The 20,208-nt window shown below is 34.4% G+C and overlaps 1 protein-coding gene across 1 annotated transcript; it reads right to left on the bottom strand.

Annotated features, from left to right (window-relative positions):
• Positions 1-13,680: 13,680 nt before the first annotated feature.
• On the bottom strand, positions 13,681-14,625 carry LOC105811355 (olfactory receptor 52A5-like). Its single transcript, XM_012645537.1, has one exon. It carries the CDS (start codon positions 14,623-14,625, stop codon positions 13,681-13,683), a length of 945 nt encoding a protein of 314 aa, XP_012500991.1.
• Positions 14,626-20,208: the final 5,583 nt, after the last annotated feature.

Below are 20,208 nucleotides of genomic sequence, written 5' to 3'. Positions count from 1 at the left end.
TTTTCTCTGCAAAAGACAACTAAATTCAAATGTAAAATGAAAAAGATCTTGGTAGAGTTCTCATTTACAAACCTAATTGCATCTGATTTCTCTGAGGACATCATTTGGATATCGAGCAAACTTTTTAAAAATGTATAGCCCTTCTCTTTCATTTTAGCACCTTTTTGTTTGTCTGTTTATCTTTCTTTTGTCGTAAAATCTGTAGGCATCATTTGCCCTCATTGCAACACTACCTCCCTTTCCGAAGAAACATGAAGTGAAAGTACCTGAAAACAGTACTTGTGTGAAAGAATGAAAGTCTTGTTTATAAGAGAAGCTTAAATATATAGATTTCAAATTACAGTTAATAATTTTTCTGTGTGTCTCTGTGTGTGTATGTGTTTAATGCATTTCAGCAATCATCTATCTAACTATGTGGGCTACTTCTTCCTCTCCAGGGACCTCTTTATTTATGGAAAGCAATATACACCCATTCTTTGGGGCTTGATGCTTTGCAAACGTAGATGAATCCCAGATAATTTTGTGTACAAAACAAATTGTCAAAGTCAGCTATTTTAACAGGAATTTACAGGTGTTCTTCTACATATTTTGTTTAGGCTTATAAAGATATATCTCCACTAGAAATCCTCGGTGGTCAAAGACAACTTTTTTTGAGTATTCTTCCCGAATTTGATATTGGCAGAAACTTAAATGCACAGAAAAATGCTAAAATAAAACACAAGGGAGACTGCTTAGGAGGCTAGGAACTAATTTCTGATGGCATGTTCACCATTCTTATGGTATAAAAATGACTTTACAATTTCGTGGCATAACTAAAGGGACCAAAAGAGAAATCAATAAAAATATGGAACATAGATTATTTTTTTAATCAAGGATCAAGGGGTAGAGATTTTAGGAAATACTTTTTGTAAGGACTTAAGGGAGGGTAACACAGGAATATCTAAATATGGTTCTCCGAACTACTTATTTCCTGTGGTCTTAAGGAAGTTCTCTTTTCTCTTAGAGAGAGGAACCTGAACATAATGAATTTTCCAAAAACTTTTTTGTTAAAAACACATCCAGCAGCGTTCTTACCAGTGCTTTCCCTACCTTGGATATGGTAACTCATTTTCAGTACACCTCAAATTTAATAATATTTAATAATAAAGCACATAAAACTGTGGTCCACAACCCCCGGGCTGCAGGCTGGTGGTACTAGTCTATGGCCTGTTAGGAACTGGGCTGCACAGCAGGAGGTGAGAGAGCAAAGCTTCATCTCTATTTACAGTTCCCCATCACTGGAATCACTCCCTGAGCTCCACCTCCTGTCAAATCAGTGGCAGCATTAGATTCTCATAAGAGTGAACCATACTGAAAACTACACATGGGAGGGATCTAGGTTGTGTTCCTTATGAGAATCTAATACCTGATAATCTGAGGCGGAGCTGAGACAGCGATGTTAGCGCTGGCGAACGGCTGCAAATACAGATTATCACTAGCAGAGAGTTTTGACTGCACAATGAGTGTAATGTGCTTGAATCATCCCCAAACCATCCCCTGCCACCGGTTTGTGTAAAAATTGTTTTCCATGAGACCAGTTCCTGGTGCCAAAAAGGTTGGGGACCACTGACATAAAATAGAGATCAATTTTTTAAATTAATAAATTATTTATTTTATTTTATAAATTGATTTTAAACCTCCATCCAATATGTGACCCTCCCACCACCACCACCACCACATAAGATTTCCAACTTCATTCTTCAAAGAAGACAAATTCACAGCATTCTTTCTTCAAAGGGAAAGTTTACACGTATGTCCAGTTGGTCTAATAGAATTCATATGTATTAACCTATAGGTAATGATGTTCTCTATTAAAACTATGATAGCTATGTTTTAACATTCTAAAAAGGTTTTTTATAGTCAAAATCTTCATTGTCTCCAACCAACAATTATCCGTTTTTGCTTCCATGCCCTACAACAACAACGACATAACCAAGTAAGGTTCAATGGCAAAAGTGTTGGAAATATCTCTCCAAGTCCAGTTTTCCCTTTGCTATTTAACCTATGTAAAGTCCACTGCAGGAAATTTACAGTTCTAATAATAAAAATGGAGATGGGGTTCTAAAAGATTTCTAAGCAAATATATTATTTTTCATGAGTAGAAATTCATGAGCAAAATTCACATAGTCAAAATGGTCTTTAATTAAATGTTCACTTAAATGCAATAAAATCGATGTTCGATTAAGGTACAAGGTAGGTGTCCAATATAATATCTCAGAGCAAACCCAATTTAAATAAAGAAATTTGGTTAGGTATCATAGTAACCCAAGGTGATAGCACATACTGTTTTAGGAAAAAAAATCCAGCATATATCCTAATATAAAATTTTACATTGTCAGTCTATGAAGCTATGTAATGGTTTCCTTGTCTAAATATATTTAATGAAATGTTGAAATATCTTCCCATAGCTTATAATCTTCCACCCGTATCTTTTAAGTTCTGAAAAGTTACAACTCCATTAGAGACAGCTCAAAGCTACTGCACTACCTCATATGTAGGACAAGAATAGCTTGACTATGGAGACAGAAAAATGGGTTTAAATTTCTGAGTCTACAAATAATGAGCACCATGGCCAGAAGCAAGTTTGTTATTTTTACATATTCATTTTGTTATGCATTAAGAAGGGATCTTACTGTTACTTATATATTGCAGTATTAAGTGAGAGAACATGTTGATAAACCTAGTACAAACTCTCTAACATTTCATAAGTATTATTAGTAGTATTATTACATGTAAATTCCATATATTATAATTTTGTTTCCTGAAAATTTACTCCAAATGTTAAGAAACATAAACAATTATTTTTATACCTTCAGCTTTTCAGGAGTAATGTTGCATTTTGGGATCTCTGAGCAAAAATGTATGGCATTATGTTTTGTATGATTAAAAAAAGAATTATTTCAAAAATTCCACCAATTTGCCCACATATATCAGCAGCCAACATGCAGCATCCTGACCAATACTGTAGATTTGATGCCAGATTTCTGTAGATACTGTGATCATTACCAGTACTCGTGAAGAATTTAGAGACAAAATGAAATGAGTGGGAGCTAAATGCTGGTCAAATTTGCTAAATTAACAGTCTTGTATTGATTTTTTAGAATAAAAACAAAATTCAATTTTTATAAATATTGTCATTGTTATTGTAAAATTTCAAAAATCATGCAATTCTTCTATAAGTAATTCATGGCAAATCAATGAAAATTACAACCTTAGCACAATGTGTTCACAGAATGAGCAAGATCATGTTGAAGATAGCAGGGTTTCCTTCTATTTTTAATGACTGAATAATATTGTATTGTGTGTATGTAAGTGTTTTTCTTTATGTGCTTTTCTTTATCTATTCATCTGTCAACAGACACTTAGCTAGTTTCCATATTTTGGCTATTGTGAATACTGCTGCAATGTACATGGGGGTGCAAATATCTCTTTGAGATACTGATTTTAGTTCTATTAGATATATTACCACAAGTGGAATTGCTGAATTATATGTAGTTTTATTTTTACTTTTTTAGGAACCTCCATAGTGCTTTCCATAATGGTTGTACCACTTTACACTCCCACCCAAAGCATACAAGGATTCCCTTTCCTCCACATTCTCACCAACAATTATCAGCTCTTATCTTTTTGGTAATAGCCATCCTCACAGGTATGAGGTTATATCTCATTGAATTTTGAATTACATTTTCTGAGATTGTTGATGTTGAGCATCTTTTCATATATTGGTGGCCATTTGTGTATCTTCTTTGGAAAAACTGTATATTAATATCTGTACAGTGAAAACAAGCCATCAATGAAAGAAATTGAACACACCAATAAATAGAAAGATATCCCATGTTCATAGGTTGAAATAATTAATATTGTTAAGATGACCATGTTACTCAAAGCAATCTACAGATTCAAGGCAATCACTATGAAATTTTTAATGTAAATTTTCAAAAAAAAATTTAAAAACCCTAAAATTCATAAGGAACTACAAAAGACTTTGAATATCTAAAGCAACATAGAGAAAAAAGAACAAAACTAGAGTTATCGTACTCTCTACTTTCAACTACATTACAAAGATGTATCAATTAACCCAATTCAGTACTGGCATAAAACAAATGCAAAGACTAATGGAACAGAGTAGGAAGCCCAGACATAAATCCACACATATACAGTCAACTAATGTTTGACAAGGGTGCCAAGAATACAGCAAGGGGAAATAACAGTCTCTTCAATTGTCTTGGGAAAACTGGATGTCCACAAGCATAATGATAAAATTGGAAACCTATTTTACAGCACTCACAAAAATAAACTTGAAATGGATTAACATGGATATGGATATACATGTAAGACCTGAAATGTAAAATTTCTAGAAGAAATAATAGGAAAAAGACTCTTTGACATTAATCTTAATAATGATTCTTATATATTATAGCAAAAGCACAGGCAACAAAAGCACAAATAAACAAATAAGGTTATATCAAACTAAAAATGTTCTGTATGGCAAAGGTAACAATCAACAAAATGAAAACTTATAGAATGGGAGAAAATATTAAGAACTATATGTCTGATAAGGAGTTAATATCCAACTATGCAGGAAACTCATATCACTCCATAAGAATAAAAAAAAATAATTCTACAAAAGAATAAAGTTCTTACATGTGCTACAACATGATGAACCTTGAAAACATTAAGCTAAGTGAAATAAGCCAGACATAAAAGGAGCAATTATGTGATTCCATGTATATGGGATATAGAACAAGTAAATCATGGAAACAGAAAATAGATTAGAGGTAAAAAGGTTTGAGGGATAAGGAATTATTGCTTAATGGGTAGAAGTTCTGTTTGGGGTGATAGAAAATTCAGGAAATAGTGGTGATGGTTGGACATTGTGAATGTATAATTAAATTCACTGGATTTTACACTTAAATGGCTAACATGACATGTTATATGTATATATTTTTAACCATAATAATTGTTAATAAATTAAAATAACATGATGTAAAAATAATATTTTTAAACATAAGTGATGGATGATCCAAAACTGAAATTAAGAAAACAATTTAATTTATAATAGCATTAACAATAATAAAATATATAGGTATGAATTTAACAAAAATGTTCAGATATTTTTACTGAAAAGAGCAAAATAAATAATTTAAACTATAATAAAAAATTTAACATATTTAATATTTTAAATATATTATAGAAAATTTAAATAAATGGAAAACTTTTGTGGTCATGAATAATAACCAATACTGTTAAGATGACAATAATTTCCAAATCGATCTACAGATTCAATGCAATTTGTACCAAAATCTCAATGTTGTTTTTTCACAAAAATATGGAAGCTGAACTTAAAATTCATAGGGAAATGCCAAGGACCCAAATAGCCAAATAATCTGTAAAAAGAAAAACAACCTTGGAGAACTCACACTTCCTGATCTCAACACTTACTACATTATACAGACAACAAGAAACTGGCATAAAATGTAAAACAATTGGACGTCTAAGACAAAAAGAATGCTAAGGATGTCAAGAAAATTAACTGGGAAGAAGAAATAGCTTTTTCAAAAAATGGTGGTAAGCCCATTGGATATCTATATGTAAAATATTAAGTTGTAACATTTCACCATAGACAGAAAATCAAATACCTAAGTAACTCAAAATGAATCATAGACCTAACTATAAGAGATAAAATTATAAAACTCTCAAGAAAAAACGTATGAGTAAATCTTTATGAATTTGCATTAGTCAATGGTTTCTTAGATGGCACAAAAAAGCATTGATAGAACAAATACATAAAATGGATTGCATTGAAATATAAAACTTTACAAATGATATTATCAAGAAAGTGAAAGGACAGATCACAGAATGGGAGAAAATATTTTTAAATCATATAACTGACAGGAAACTGTATCATAAAAAGCTCATTATCAAATAATGAAACAGTGGTAACCCAGTTAAAACTCCGGTTAGATATAAGGCAAGTAGGAGAGTCTTAAAGATGGCTGACTAGAGGCATCCAGCATCCGCCTCCTCCAGAAATAACTAAAATAGCAAGTACATAATCATACATTGACTACAGCATCTAAGAGAGAATACTGGAATTCAGGGAACACTTGAGGCACAGAAGGAGAGGGAAGGGAGGCAGCTGGCTAGACAGGGACAGGCTGGAAGCCCATAGAGACTCCCCAGTGAGGACAAAGGGTTGAGACCTCTCCAGCAGGCAACATTCTCACCACAGACTCCTGAAACCCTACCCCTGGAAAAACCGTATTTACCAGTGTCTCAACCTTGTAGGCCTTGAACCAGAATTGGGAGTTGCCTGGAAACCATGTGAAGGCATTGCTTCAGAAAGGGAGCTCATGCTGGCGTCCACACCCCACCCCTAGGCTGAAGCTGCTGCAGCACAATACCATTTTTAGAGTCCAGGCCCCACCAGACTACATCCTGCCCTGGGGCCAACAGACTCTGTCTTCATATCCCTGAAGTTCCACTGACATCTCCTGTCATCCACCCAGAGGGCTGCAGTGGTGTGATGCTCACTGAACCCAGTGAGAGTGACAGGATCCCTAGCATTTTAGCACAAATAGTGTCCCCAGGGAGATTGTACCTAGGAAAAAGGGAGCCAAAGCATGTGCTCCCCAGAATTTGAAACTTGCCTGCCTGGAGCCACTGCCACTAACAGCAACCCTGTGCCTACCAGCAGGAGGGCTGAAGAGCACTTGCACATGCCCTTTGGACAGGCTCTCCACTCCCACCACTGTCATTGTCCACTGATGCTACCTAGGACCAAAGCATGTGCCAATGGCAGTGACCACTTCCAGCAGCAGGGCAGTCACATACTTGCACACACCCTGAGAACTGGCTTTCCCTGGGGCTGCCACTGTTGCTGCCAGGGAAAGACCTCCATGCTCCCCAGAACCAAATATCTCCTGCTTAAGGCTGCTGCCACAGACACCAACAGCCCCCCCACCACAAGAGCAGGAGGGCCACAGCACACTCCACATTCACCTGTGCCCGGTGGACAAAATTTCCCCACCTGCCAACATTAACATGCTGCAACCAACCCAGCACATTGACCCGGAAGGCCTGGGGATCAACCTGCCCTGCCTACCACAATCTGTGCCATTGTGCATCACCAGGCCTGGGATGGGACCATCACTCCACCCCACCTCCATGCCTGAGCATGCAACCTTGTGGCCTGGGGATTTCTATACTCCATCCAAAGTCACTGGCATCTGTGTATTCTTCCCAGGGACATGAGGACAGGCCCTCTTAGCCTGCCACTACCACCACAGCCAGTACTCACCCCCATACACCACTTGACAGCATGGAGTCTGGACTCCCCAACCCATCACGGCTACTAGCATTCGTCACATGAGACTCTGAGTGTTGTCCCATCACTGCTACTGTCATTACCCATGCCATGCATGTTATCCAGGGGCCTGAGGACCTGCCCACCCTCCTGGCCCACAGCTGTGACTGATGCCACCCTAGCAAGCCTCCTGGATGTCCTACAATTGACCTGCTTGGGCCTGTTAACATTGGAGGCCACATCTGCTGCCTGGGGAGTCCAGAGACAGGCATGCTTGGCTTCTCAGGGCCACCAGTGGGGCCTAAGGACTGGTCCACCTGGTGTTCTCAGCAAAACTCCACTACAGGCTCCATTAACAACAGAAGCCTAAGCCACTGAGGAAATCACAGACACCATTGATGCTGTTTAGAGCTGATGAAATCATATGGAGACTACATGAATGCATGCTAACAGAATTAAAGCTAATGTGTCTTGCCCAACCAACACCACAGATAAACTTTCAGGAAAGAGTCTTCCCCTTGGAAAGCCAATCCAAAAAATTGGAAGAAGGGACCATTACATCAGATATCCATGAAAGAGCACAAGAAACATGAAAAAACAAGGAAATATGACACTTCCAAAGTAACATAATAATTCTCCAGCAACAGATTCCAATGAAAGAGAAATTTATCAAATGTCAAAAAAGAATTCCAAATAATGATATTAAAGAAGTTCAGAGAGATACAAGAGATCATAAATAAGCAATACAAATGAATGAATGTATTAATGAGAAGTTCACCAAGAGATAGATACCATAAAAAAAAAAAAAAGAAAGAAATCCTGGAACTGAAGAATTCAATGAACAAAATCTCACCTCCTATGTAAAGATATACATAGACTGGAAGTGAAAGGATGGACAAGAATATTCCATGCAAACAGATGGAGGAGTAGCTATACTTACATAACACAAAATAAACTTTAAATCAAAAAACACAAAAGGAGACAGAGAAGATCATTATATAATGTTAAAGAAATAAATTTAGCAAGAGCATATAAAATTCTAAATATATATACACCCATCACAGGACTATATATACAGAGGTAGATGATGTAAATATTATTAGATCTAAAGGGAGAGATAGACTCTAATACCATAATAATTGGGAACTTAAACACCCACTATCACCATTAGACAGATCATTTAGGCAGAACATCAGAAAAGAAACATTGAATTTAAGCTGCACTTTAGACCAAATGGGCCTAAAAAACATTTATAGAATATTACATCTAAACAGTTGCAAAATATACATTACTCTCATCACCAGATGGAACATTCTCCAGAATATATCATGTGAGGCCAAAAACCAGTCTCAACAAACCAAAAAAAAAAAAAAAATTAGATTAAAGTGGAATAAAATTAGAAATCAATAACAGGAAGAACCTTGGAAACTATACGAATACATGAAAATTAAACCAAATGCTCCTTAAAGATCACTGGATCAATAAAGCAATTAAGAGAAGAAAAAAAAGACTTCTTAAACAAGTGAAAAAGATAGCACAAATTATCAAAAGTTATGGGATACAGAAAAAACAGTGCTAGGAGGGAATTTATAGCAATAAACACCAAAGAAAGCTTTTGTACAAAGATTTTAAATAAAAAATTTAACAATTCACCCTAAAGAACTAGGAAAGCAAGAACAATTAAACCCTAATTTAGTGAAATGAAATAAATTATAAAAATCACAGAAAATCTAAACAAAATAGAGACTACAAAAATAATACAAAGGATCAACAAAAGAAAAAAAAACCGTTTTTTTGAAAAGTCAAACAAAATTAATACACTGCTAACTAGACCAGCCAGGAAGAAAAAAGAGAAAGATTCAAATAAACAAAATCAGAAACAAGGATAAGATATTACAATGGATACCACAGAAATACAAAAAAGCAACAGTGATTATTTTGAACTATAGACTAACAAACTGGAAAACCAGGAGGAAATGGATGAATTTCTAAATACATAGAACTACCAAGAATGAACCATGGAGACATAAAAAGGTTGAACAGACCAATAATGAATAAGAGATAAAGACAGTAATAAAAATTTCCCATCAAAACAAAACAAAACACAACAAATGTTTAGGACCAGATGGCTTCACTGCTGAATTCTACCAAATTTATGAAGAAAAATTACCACCGATTCTCATCAAATATTCCAAAAGATTTAGAGGGAAGGAATTCTTCTTAACTCATTCTATAAGACCAGCATTACACTGCTACGAAAACCAAATAATGACAAAACAAATAAAGAAAACTACAGGCCCATATCCATGAAGAACATAGACAAAAAAAAAATCCTCAACAAAATACTAGCAAACTAAATCTAATATCACATGAAAAATATAATACACCATGATGAAAGTGGGATTTATCCCAGGATACAAGGATGGTTTAACATATGCAAGCCAATAAACTTGATGCATCACATGAACAGAATGAAGGAAAAATAACCATATGCTCATTGGAATAGACTCAGAAAAAGCATTAGATAAAATTCAACATATCTTCTGAGTAAAACTCCCAAAAAACTAGGCATAGAAAAAACATACTTCAACATAATGAAGGCCATATATGAAAAACCCACAGCTAATATCATACTGAATGGCGAAAAGCCGAAAGCCTTTTCTCTAAGAACTGGCAGAAGACAAAGATGCTCACTTTCACCACTTCTCTTCAACATAGTAGTGAAGTCCTAGCCAGAGTAATCATGCAAAAGGAAGAACTAAACACATCCACATTAGAAAAGAGGAAGTCCAATTCTTCCTTTTTGCAGACGACTTGATCTTATATTTAGAAACAACGCTAAATACTTCATCAAAAAAACACTTAAATCTGACAAAAAAATTCAGTAAAATTTCAGGATACAAAATCAACAAACAAAATTCAGTACCATTTCTCTGTACCAAAAATGAACTCATTGAAAAAGAAATCAAGAAAATAATCTCATTTATAATTGCTATAAAAATAATGAAATACATAGGAATAAATCTAACCAAGGAGATTAAAGACTTCTATAAAGAAAACTAGAAAACACTGATGAAAGAAATTGAAAAGGACACAAACAAATGGAAAGATATCCCATGATCATAGATTGAAAAAACTAATAGTGTTAAAGTGACCATACTACACAAAAAAAACCCTACAGATTCAATGCAATCCTTATCAAAATATCAATGTCATTTTTCACAGATATAGAAAAAAACAATCCTATGATTCATATGGAGCCAAATAAGAACCCAAATAGGCAAAGCAATGCTGAACAAAAAGAACAAGCTAAAGCTGAATGTGTCACAGTATCTGACTTCAATGCATATTAATTATAAGGCCATAGCAAGAAAACAGCATGACATTGATATACAAACAGATGCATAGGCCAAGGGAACAGAATACGGAACCCAGAACTAAATCCAAGTATTTATAGCTAACTGACTTTTGACAAAGGCTCCAAGAACACACTGATGAAAGGGTCCCTCTTCAATGAATAGTATTGGGAAAACTGGATATCCATAGAAGTATGAAGCTAGAGTCCTCTCCCTCACCATATAAAAATATCAAGTTAAAATAAATATTTAAATATAAGACCTGAAACTTCAAAACTACTAGAAGAAAACACAGCGAAACACTCTAGAACATTGGTCTAGGGAAAGATTTCATGGGTAAGACTACAAAAGCATAGGCAACAAAATGAAAAATAGAATTAATGGGGCTATAATAAATTAAAATTCTTGTACACAGGAAATGAAACAAAGAGTGAAGAGACAACCTCTTCCATGGGAGAAAATATTTTCAAACTATTCATCCAACAAGAATAAACAAGGAACCCAAGACACTCAACAACAACAACAACAAAAACCCCAAATAATGCCATTAACAAGTGGTCAAAGGGCATGAATAGACATTTCTCAATAGAAGACATACAAATGGCCAACCGGTATGTGAAGGAAATATTCAATATCACTATCCATCAGGCAAATGCAAATAAAAACCACAGTAAGCTCTCATCTCACCCTAATTAAAATGGTTATTATTAAATGGACAAAAAATAACAACTACTGGCAAGGATGCAGAGATTAGGGAACTCTCATACAATATTGGTGGGTATGTATATTAGAACAACATTATGGATAACAAATTTCTCAAAAAAAAAAAACAACTTAAAATAGAACTATCATGTGATCCAGCAATCCACCACTTTGTATTCATCCAAAGGAAAGAAAATCAGTATATCATTTATCCAAGGAAGGTAAATCAGTATATCAAAGGAATACCTATGCCCCTATGTTTTTTGCATCACTATTCATAATAGCAAATATATGGAAACAAACCATGTCCATCATCAAGTGAATGCATCAGGAAAATTTGGGGTATACATATACATTTATATAATATACATATGTAAATATATATATGTGTATACACACACAATGATATATTATCCGTCAGTAAAAAAGAATATAATCCTGACATTTGCCACAACATGGTGAAACTGGAGGTCATTATGTTAGGTGAAATAAGTGAGGCACAGAAAGACAATATCACATGTTCTCACCCACATGTTTGAGCCACAAAAGTTGATCTCATGGAGGTTGAGAATAGCTAGAAGAGAGGAAATGCTCCCAACACCTGGAACCAACTAATGAAATGATAAATACTCAGGTGGTGGATAACCTAAATACGCTGACTTGATCATTACACATTCTATGCATATAAAAAAAAAATCACACATACCCCGTAAATACGTACAAATATTATGTATCAGTAAAAAATTTTAAAAATTAAAAATGGACAAAGAATTTTAATAGTCTTTTCTCTAAAGAAGATATATAAATTTCCAATAAGTACATGAAAATATCCTCAACATCTTTAGTCATCAGTGGAATGCAAATTAAAACTACAATGGTACCACTCTTCATAAACTAGGATGTCTGTAATAAAACTAAGCTAATTATAACAAGTGATGTTTAGGATGTGGAAAAATGGGATCCCTCAGACATTACTTGGATGAATGTAAAATGCTGCAGCTGTTGCAGAAAACAAGTAGAGCTCTGAGTGAAAAGTCAAATATGAAGTTGGTGAATAATGTGCATTTTTAATCCAAATACCAAGAGAAATTAGAGAAAAATAAGAAAAGTCAGAATATTGAACTGGTGTTTATAGAAATGAAATAAAAAGTGATATATTAATCATTACCTTGACCTTATAGAAGAGGAAAATATGAAATGTGCCTCCTGAAACTATAGTTCAAATATCTATTTTTTAATCAATTGTCTACTCAAAAAGTGTTCGTTGAGTATAGCAATTGATATATCATTACATAGAAGCAAATGTGGGGATTTTTGGAAGCTTAAGATGATACTAAAATCTTTAAATCATTGTAAGGTACACATATTCCATTAGAGTTATATTCTTTGAGAATGTTGAGAAATATGTAATATTATATATGAATAATTAGACTTTTGAGCTATGTAGAGACTCAATCCTGGTGACAAACAGACAGTAAGGCCTTTTCCCACATTCATGGATTTAGTAGGTAGGAAACCAGGGAAGATAGATGGCGTTTATCTCTTTATTACCCTTGAAAAACACAACTCTCCTTACTCTGTAGGGACATCGATTAAAAATAAACAAAAAGCTTTTTATAAAATTTAATGAACTCTAAGTCTGCAATAAGTCACTTCTAGAAAATTAATAGGTGATTAAAATAGTATTAAATGACAGTTTTTGTTTTCATAGGAAACATTTGGTTCTAATAAGAACGTATAATGTAAAACTCACAGTGACTACAAAAATAAAAATATGAGATTGGCATTTTACGTACGTACTGTAGCATGTTATATATAAATGTATATATTGGTTAATGGGGCCTTACAGAATTGAGAATTTACTAATAATTATTAATAAAATGCTAAAATTTCACCATGCATCCATAATTTAGAACCTAGTGGTAGAACATATGAGAATACTTGGTGACAGTAATACCTGGTGTAAAGCATACAACTTAAAGTAACGTGGTGTAAAATTGATTTCATCCTAAAGATAGAATACATCTAAAATGATAATAAAAACTATAAATGAAGTTTCATAAAAAGCATTATCAGCATTGGTAAAAATGATTTAAATAACTAAAATGGTATCTGAAAATGGGCATATAAATTATTTGTAATTTTATTTATAAAATCTGTATCCTGTGGAAACTAAAATGATATTAATACAAAGATTAACACGGTACAACTCTGCATGACAAGAATTGCTAGGTACATTATTATGAAGAGTGAAAGAGAAATTAGAGTGCTGGTAATTTAGTTCTCGGGAGTGAACCTTTTGATAACTCCCTCTCGTATCTGTTTAGTCTTCACTCCGTAGACGATAGGGTTAAGCAGGGGTGGAACAAGGAGATAAAGATTAGACAGTAGAATGTGTACATAAGGAGCAACACTCAAGCCAAACCTGTGTATGAAGGATGTAAAAAATGTGAGAATATAGAACTGGAGAAAGACAAAGATGTGGGCTGTGCATGTATTGAATGCCTTGAGTCGTGTCTCCTTCTGTGGCAATTTAAAGACAGCCCGGAAGATAAAGGCATAGGACAAGAAAATGAAGATCACATCAAATCCAAGTACAGAGAAAGCCACAAAGAGTCCATATGCTTTATTGGCTTTGACATTCTCAGCAGCCAGCTTGACCACAGCCATGTGCTCACAGTAGGAATGAGAGATGAGTGTGGTCCGGAAATACTTCAGGCGCAACTTAATTAGAAGTGGACACATGATGATGATCACAGAGGCTCGGATCGTCACCACCATAATAATGATGACAAGCACCCTCTTAGTGAGGACAGCAGCATGCCGCAGGGGGTCACAGATAGCCACATATCGGTCAAAGGCCATGGCCAGGAGGGTGCCAGACTCCATGCACTGGAAAGTGTGAGTAAAATACATTTGAATTAGACAGGATTCAAAGTGAATCTCCCTTGATTGCAGCCAAAAGATCGCCAGCATTTTAGGGGTAATACATAAGGTCAGGCCAAGGTCAGTAGCTGCCAACACAGCCAAAAAGATATACATGGGCTCATGGAGACTGCGCTCAGTGCGGATGATGGTGAGGAGGAGGCCATTTCCAATAATGGCCAGGATAAAAGAAATGAAGAATGGGATCCCGATCCAGTGTTGCACAGATTCAAGGCCTGGAATTCCAACTAATGTGAAGATAGACGGTTTGAAGAAGGTGCCATTGGTAAGTGGCATGGTGGGGCAGTGAGGAAAACACCTCCAATCTTCAAGTCTAATGAGAAAGAATAAAATATATGGATAGCATCCATTGTCCTGTATGACGCTGGAGAAATATCTGGAAAATAATATAACTTATTGCATTCCTCTACTGCCAAACTGGACTTCGGTCAGATTTTATTACAAGGAAAATTAGTTTTTATTTTTTTTAAGGGCTTTTGGTATGATGTTATTTTAAGTAGCTTTTGCTTTTTACTTAAACCATATGTGAATAAGCACAATGAAAATAACAAAATTTATCAGTTATATATATATAAACAATTTATATCCTAATTTCTAAGTATGTCTCTATTTTATTTTTGTATTATATTACATATTGATATTAACTATAAACTTTTTCATTTAGCAAAATATTATAATAGCTTTTTCAAATTTATAAAGATGTGTTTTAAGCAGTATTGCATTTTATTATAAAATTAAAAAATTTCTCAAACTGCTCCTCTTTTTTTTTAGCCTTTCCAAGTACTTATCTTTTCAAATACAAATTGTAATTTATTCTGATCTCTTTTTCATTTTTATTCCTCAATTTTTTATATCACCCTTTTGGTTACACTACAGTCTGAAAATTCTAAAAATAGAGAGTTCTACAGACATGATGTTAAAAAATTATCCAAGGTGGGCCAGTCCGTGGGGAGGCCTACAAGTTTGCAAAGTACTTTTTCTCTATTTTAAGCATTCCTTCCATATTCTACAGGGAAATTTAGGAAGGGAGAAAAAAAGGAAAGGGGCTATCTGCCTTTTATTCACCTAAATCATCCAGGGCTCTAGAGAGATTAGAGGTGGCCTATGTTTGGGGTCCTGGATAAGGAAAAAACAAGTAGATATTTGATGTGGACTGTCTCTGATGTAGGTGAAAGGGAAAAGTCCCTGACTCTCTACTGTCTACCAGGGTAATGAACAGATAGGGGCTCAGGAGATAAAAAATGTTCCCAAATAATTATTTTCTGTTAATTTGGAGTCATATCTGTGCTGCATCTTTCTGAGGATATGAAGAGGGGTAATTCGGTACGGTTTAGACACATTAGATTGGGTGAATACATTATATTAATACTATACTGATTTGATGAACAGAGCAACTAACAAAATGTTTTAATATTATTGGTATTTTTTTCAAATTCCATAATATGTTATATGTGAAAGCAGAAGACAAATTGTTTAAAAATACTTAACTTGGTTTGGTCATTTGATATGTACCTGGTAATGTTCCATTACACACTTCATCTAAATGAACCACGGAGAGGTCAAGTATCTTAGATATTGCCTCGAAGTTAGCAGGTAGTAGAGTCAAGTTCAGAGTAAATTTATTTTTAATCCTATGCTGTTCTGATTCTAGATATATAGTATGATGTAATTAATTAAAAAAATTTGCGCAAGAAGGATAATGTACTTTGAATGCATATTAAATTACACTGAATAATAATAATAGCAATCTATAGTTGTGGAGTTTGGCGATTTTCTTTATTATGCTATATTAAAATTTATAATAAATATACTGAAAGGAAGAATATAAATTAAATGAAATTTTGTTCTGTTCTTCAGTGAAACTATAGAAATGTTAAAATGTTTTCAATAAAAGTATCATCATTGAAATATCCATGATTTGTATTTCCCCCAGCATGAGATTGTGTGTTAGATGTAAATAAGCAATAGAAGTCTCTGATTTCTAAGAACTTATATTTAAATCAACCAGTAATGATGGTGGTTGCAAATATAGAGCAAATAAAATGGCATGAGCTAAAGGAAAATAGCCTAGGCTGCACTTACCTGTAGAGCAATAGTAGACTTCTCTGAATCTGTTAATTATAAAGAGAATCTGGAAGCAATTGAATATTGTCCCTTAAATATTTTAGCTCAATGAATTATCCATCTATGCAACTAAAAACCAAAAATATATTATGTGTCCCAGGCACCTTTCAAACATGTAGGACCATAGCCACTAAAAGAACCACTGCAAACCAAACTGTCCCCTGTACCTCATAATATTCATTACGTAACAGATTTCACCAGAATGGAACATTAAATGGCTTTAAAAAGATAGCTGGTAATCTCAACACTTGTTTATTGGTATAAGCCAGATTTAAACAATAATCCCATTGGGTGATACTTAAAATATCAATAAGATCTAGCATTGCTAGATTAAGAACACTGCAGTGTTAAGGGCTCTCCATAAATCTACATGCATTATCACAAATAATTGTAAAAAGCAACTCCCGTGGAGAAGGTATTATCACCATGAAATTTTCTGCTCTATGAAGTTAAATAGCTTGGTCATGGATCCAGAACTTTACTTATATATTTATTTGTTTATTTATTTTCAAGACAGGGTCTCACTCTGTTGCCCAGGCTAATGTGCAGTGGTATGATTATAGCTCACTGCAGCTTCCAAATCCTGGGCTCAAGTGATCCTCCTGTCTCAGCCTTCTTAGCAGCTGTGATTACAGGCACATGTTACCACTCCTGGCTAATTTTAAAATTTTTTTTTGTAGAGACTGGGTCTTGCTATGTTTCTTAGGCTGAGTTCAAACTCCTGGCCTCAAGCAATCCTCCCACCTAGGCCTCTAAAGTACTAGGGTTACAGTCATAACCCACCGTGCCTGGCCAATCTAGAACTTTAAAACAAGATTTATCTGACACCATTGTTTATGCAGCTAAGTGATATTAATATTATATAGTTTCTGCTTGATAGTGTCTGTTTTACAGTCAAGAAGCTTCAGTTCTCCAAAGCCCACCTTGATAGTGTCAGGTTAAGAGGGACAAAAAAAACAGAACAGATATCCCCTCATTGCATCAGCACAATTATTTACATGTTGTCTTATCATCATCTTCCCTGGTTACCGTTATTCACCGTTATCTATAATATTTCATTTCTCTCATAATAATCACCTCTTTAGTTTAAGGAACAGACTACCATCTGTTCATAGCATGTTTGATATATAAATGCCCCTTGTATTTAGTGCTAAAATACTCACACGAATCTGAGCTTCAGAAAACAGGTGTGTGAGTGCCTGTATGTTGGGCTACCCTGGAAGTGCGTTTCAGGGCAGCAAAGACCATGATTGCAATAGGGCATATAACACTGAAGACATGTCCCTTAGGAGTCTGGTGGCACTCTAGAGACACAGAGTATTTCCATCATCCAGAGATATACATCTCATCTGAGGCCTTAACTTTCTCTTTATTTACTGAGCTTCTGCTAAAAGAAACAAAACAAAGAAACAGAAGAATAACAACAACAACAACAACAACAACAAAAACTTAGAAAATGGAAAAATGGACAAAAAAGCAATTAAAGAACCCAAAACAAATCACAATGCCAGAAGATTGTCTCCTCCACCATCAGTAATTAAGGAGTGCCTTCCCCAACCATAACCACTTTTTCATGAAGTTTTAACTGGCACAAAATAAATCTTTCGTAAATGTTTGAATATGAAATTATCTTACTTGAATATTTCAGTGATCTCAGATGCCTTCCAGCCTTTAACTGTAGTAAAGCTCTTAAGCCTGGTAGTAAATGAACTCCATTATTTATTAATTAATTCATTCAATATATAATTATTTGACAATAGATAGGTGCCAGGCACTGTTCTAAGCATGCTATAAATATCAGTAAAATAAAAATCTAAGATCTGTAGGTATATACCACCAACATTCTCAAATATCCCCCAGCCTTAATCCTTACATTGTACTACAATGATCCAGAGGAAGCCACATCTTGATTTGATCCATTATATTTTTGAACATGTAGACCCTCTTTATTAATTCATCGATTACTACACTCTAATTAATATTAATAATTCCACATTATTCAAGGCTAATTCCAAGCTTTCTTCCATAAAACATATCATGTCCCTCTTGATTGTTTCATCCAATTTTGTTTCCATATTTTTATGTAATTTACATTTATTATTTTCTACATACCTTTCTTTAACACCTATTCTCTATCAAGATTAGTCCTGAGAAGTAGAGACACGGAAAGCAAACTTGCTAATTAGGAAAACATGGATATTTCAATCCATGAATATGATGTACTCTCTATTTATGGAGGTCTTCTTTAAATACACTCACTAATGCTTTCTAGTTTTCAGTGCACAAATTTTGCATGTTTTGTAAATTCTCCCCTAAGCATTTCATAATTTGTTTGCTATTTTGACTTGAATTTTTAAAATTTATTTTCAATTATTTTTGCTGAAATATGTATTATACTTTACTTTCTTTCTTCCACTAGCTAGGACGGCACTATAATGGTTAGTAAAATGTTTACAATTAAAACTTGTTGCTGTGCTCCTGATCTTTGTGGAAAGTACCCTCAGTATACCACAGTCTTCAAATTGCTGAAGTGCTACCTTGTATCTCAGGTATGAGATGGTTTACTGGGAGGTTTTCCCTCAGGCCTTCCATTTTTCCCGTGACTTAGATTTAATCACATTTCATTCTCTGACTCCTCTCTTGTCCCTTTCCTGGCAGAATTCTACTGTTACTGGATTTTCAAATCCTCTTAGACTGAGCATGGGTGTGTGAGTGGAAGGAAAGTTTCTGTTTTTCTGATTAAGTTTCATCCGTAGGCGTGTGCTATGGTCATCAGCCTGAGGAGCGTGGCCTTGGTGGGTCTCAACACTTCCACTGGCTGCGGTTGTGGGTTCAGCACTGAACTCTCTCTCTGACCCAGGAGTAAGATTGAAAGAAAACTTCATTAACCGGATTCAATCCATTTATAGTAAACTTCATCATGCAAAGTCATAATCTTAGGAGTTTACAAGTATTTTCTTTGAAACTGGGAAAAAGCCAGGGATGTCTGTTGTTACACATTCATCACTACATTGTCCTGTTGTACCTAAAAACTGGAAGACAAGGAAAACTAGAAGACACATAGAAATAAAGAAAAACTGTACACAACTTATTTTATAAATGAGCTTTAAAAAATTAAAAATATACAGCTAAAAAATAATAATGAGAAACTCAACAGATTAAGCCTAAGATCTGAAATTATCTAAAAATGCATTCTTTTACCACTTCTACTGAACATCAAACTTCAAGCCTTGGCTAAAACAATAAGATGAGAAAAGGAAATTATATAGTGTTGGCAAGAAAAAAATTGAATTGTCTTTATTTGTAGATAACATAACATATATAGAAAATAGCAAATAATTGTCCAAATAATAAAAACTCTTAGAATTAATATATGATTGTAACATGCCCTCAGGACACAAAATTAACATATAAAAGTCAATTGCTTTCCTACATGCCAGTCATGATGAAATTGAATTGGATATGAAAACAAAATCAGTGTCATTTAAAATAGCACCCGAAAAAATGAAATACTAAGGTCAAATTCTATCACAATGCATACAGAATCAAATATGTGGAAAACTACACAGAAAGAAAAGAAGATATAAATAAATGGAAAAGTAATCCTTGTTCATGGATTGGAAGATTTATTACCAAGGGCAGGGGAGCATGCAGAGCAGTAGAAACTTTCTATAATATTTGTTCAGAATGCAAAATGGCCAAGAACCTGGTTCTTTATAAAGCTTTAATTTATTT

This window comes from Propithecus coquereli, unplaced genomic scaffold (genome assembly GCF_000956105.1).
Source record: "Propithecus coquereli isolate 6110/MARCELLA unplaced genomic scaffold, Pcoq_1.0 Scaffold235, whole genome shotgun sequence".
NCBI lineage: Eukaryota > Metazoa > Chordata > Mammalia > Primates > Indriidae > Propithecus > Propithecus coquereli.
Note: the sequence above shows the minus strand (reverse complement) of the source record. Positions and strands in the feature narration are given on the sequence as shown.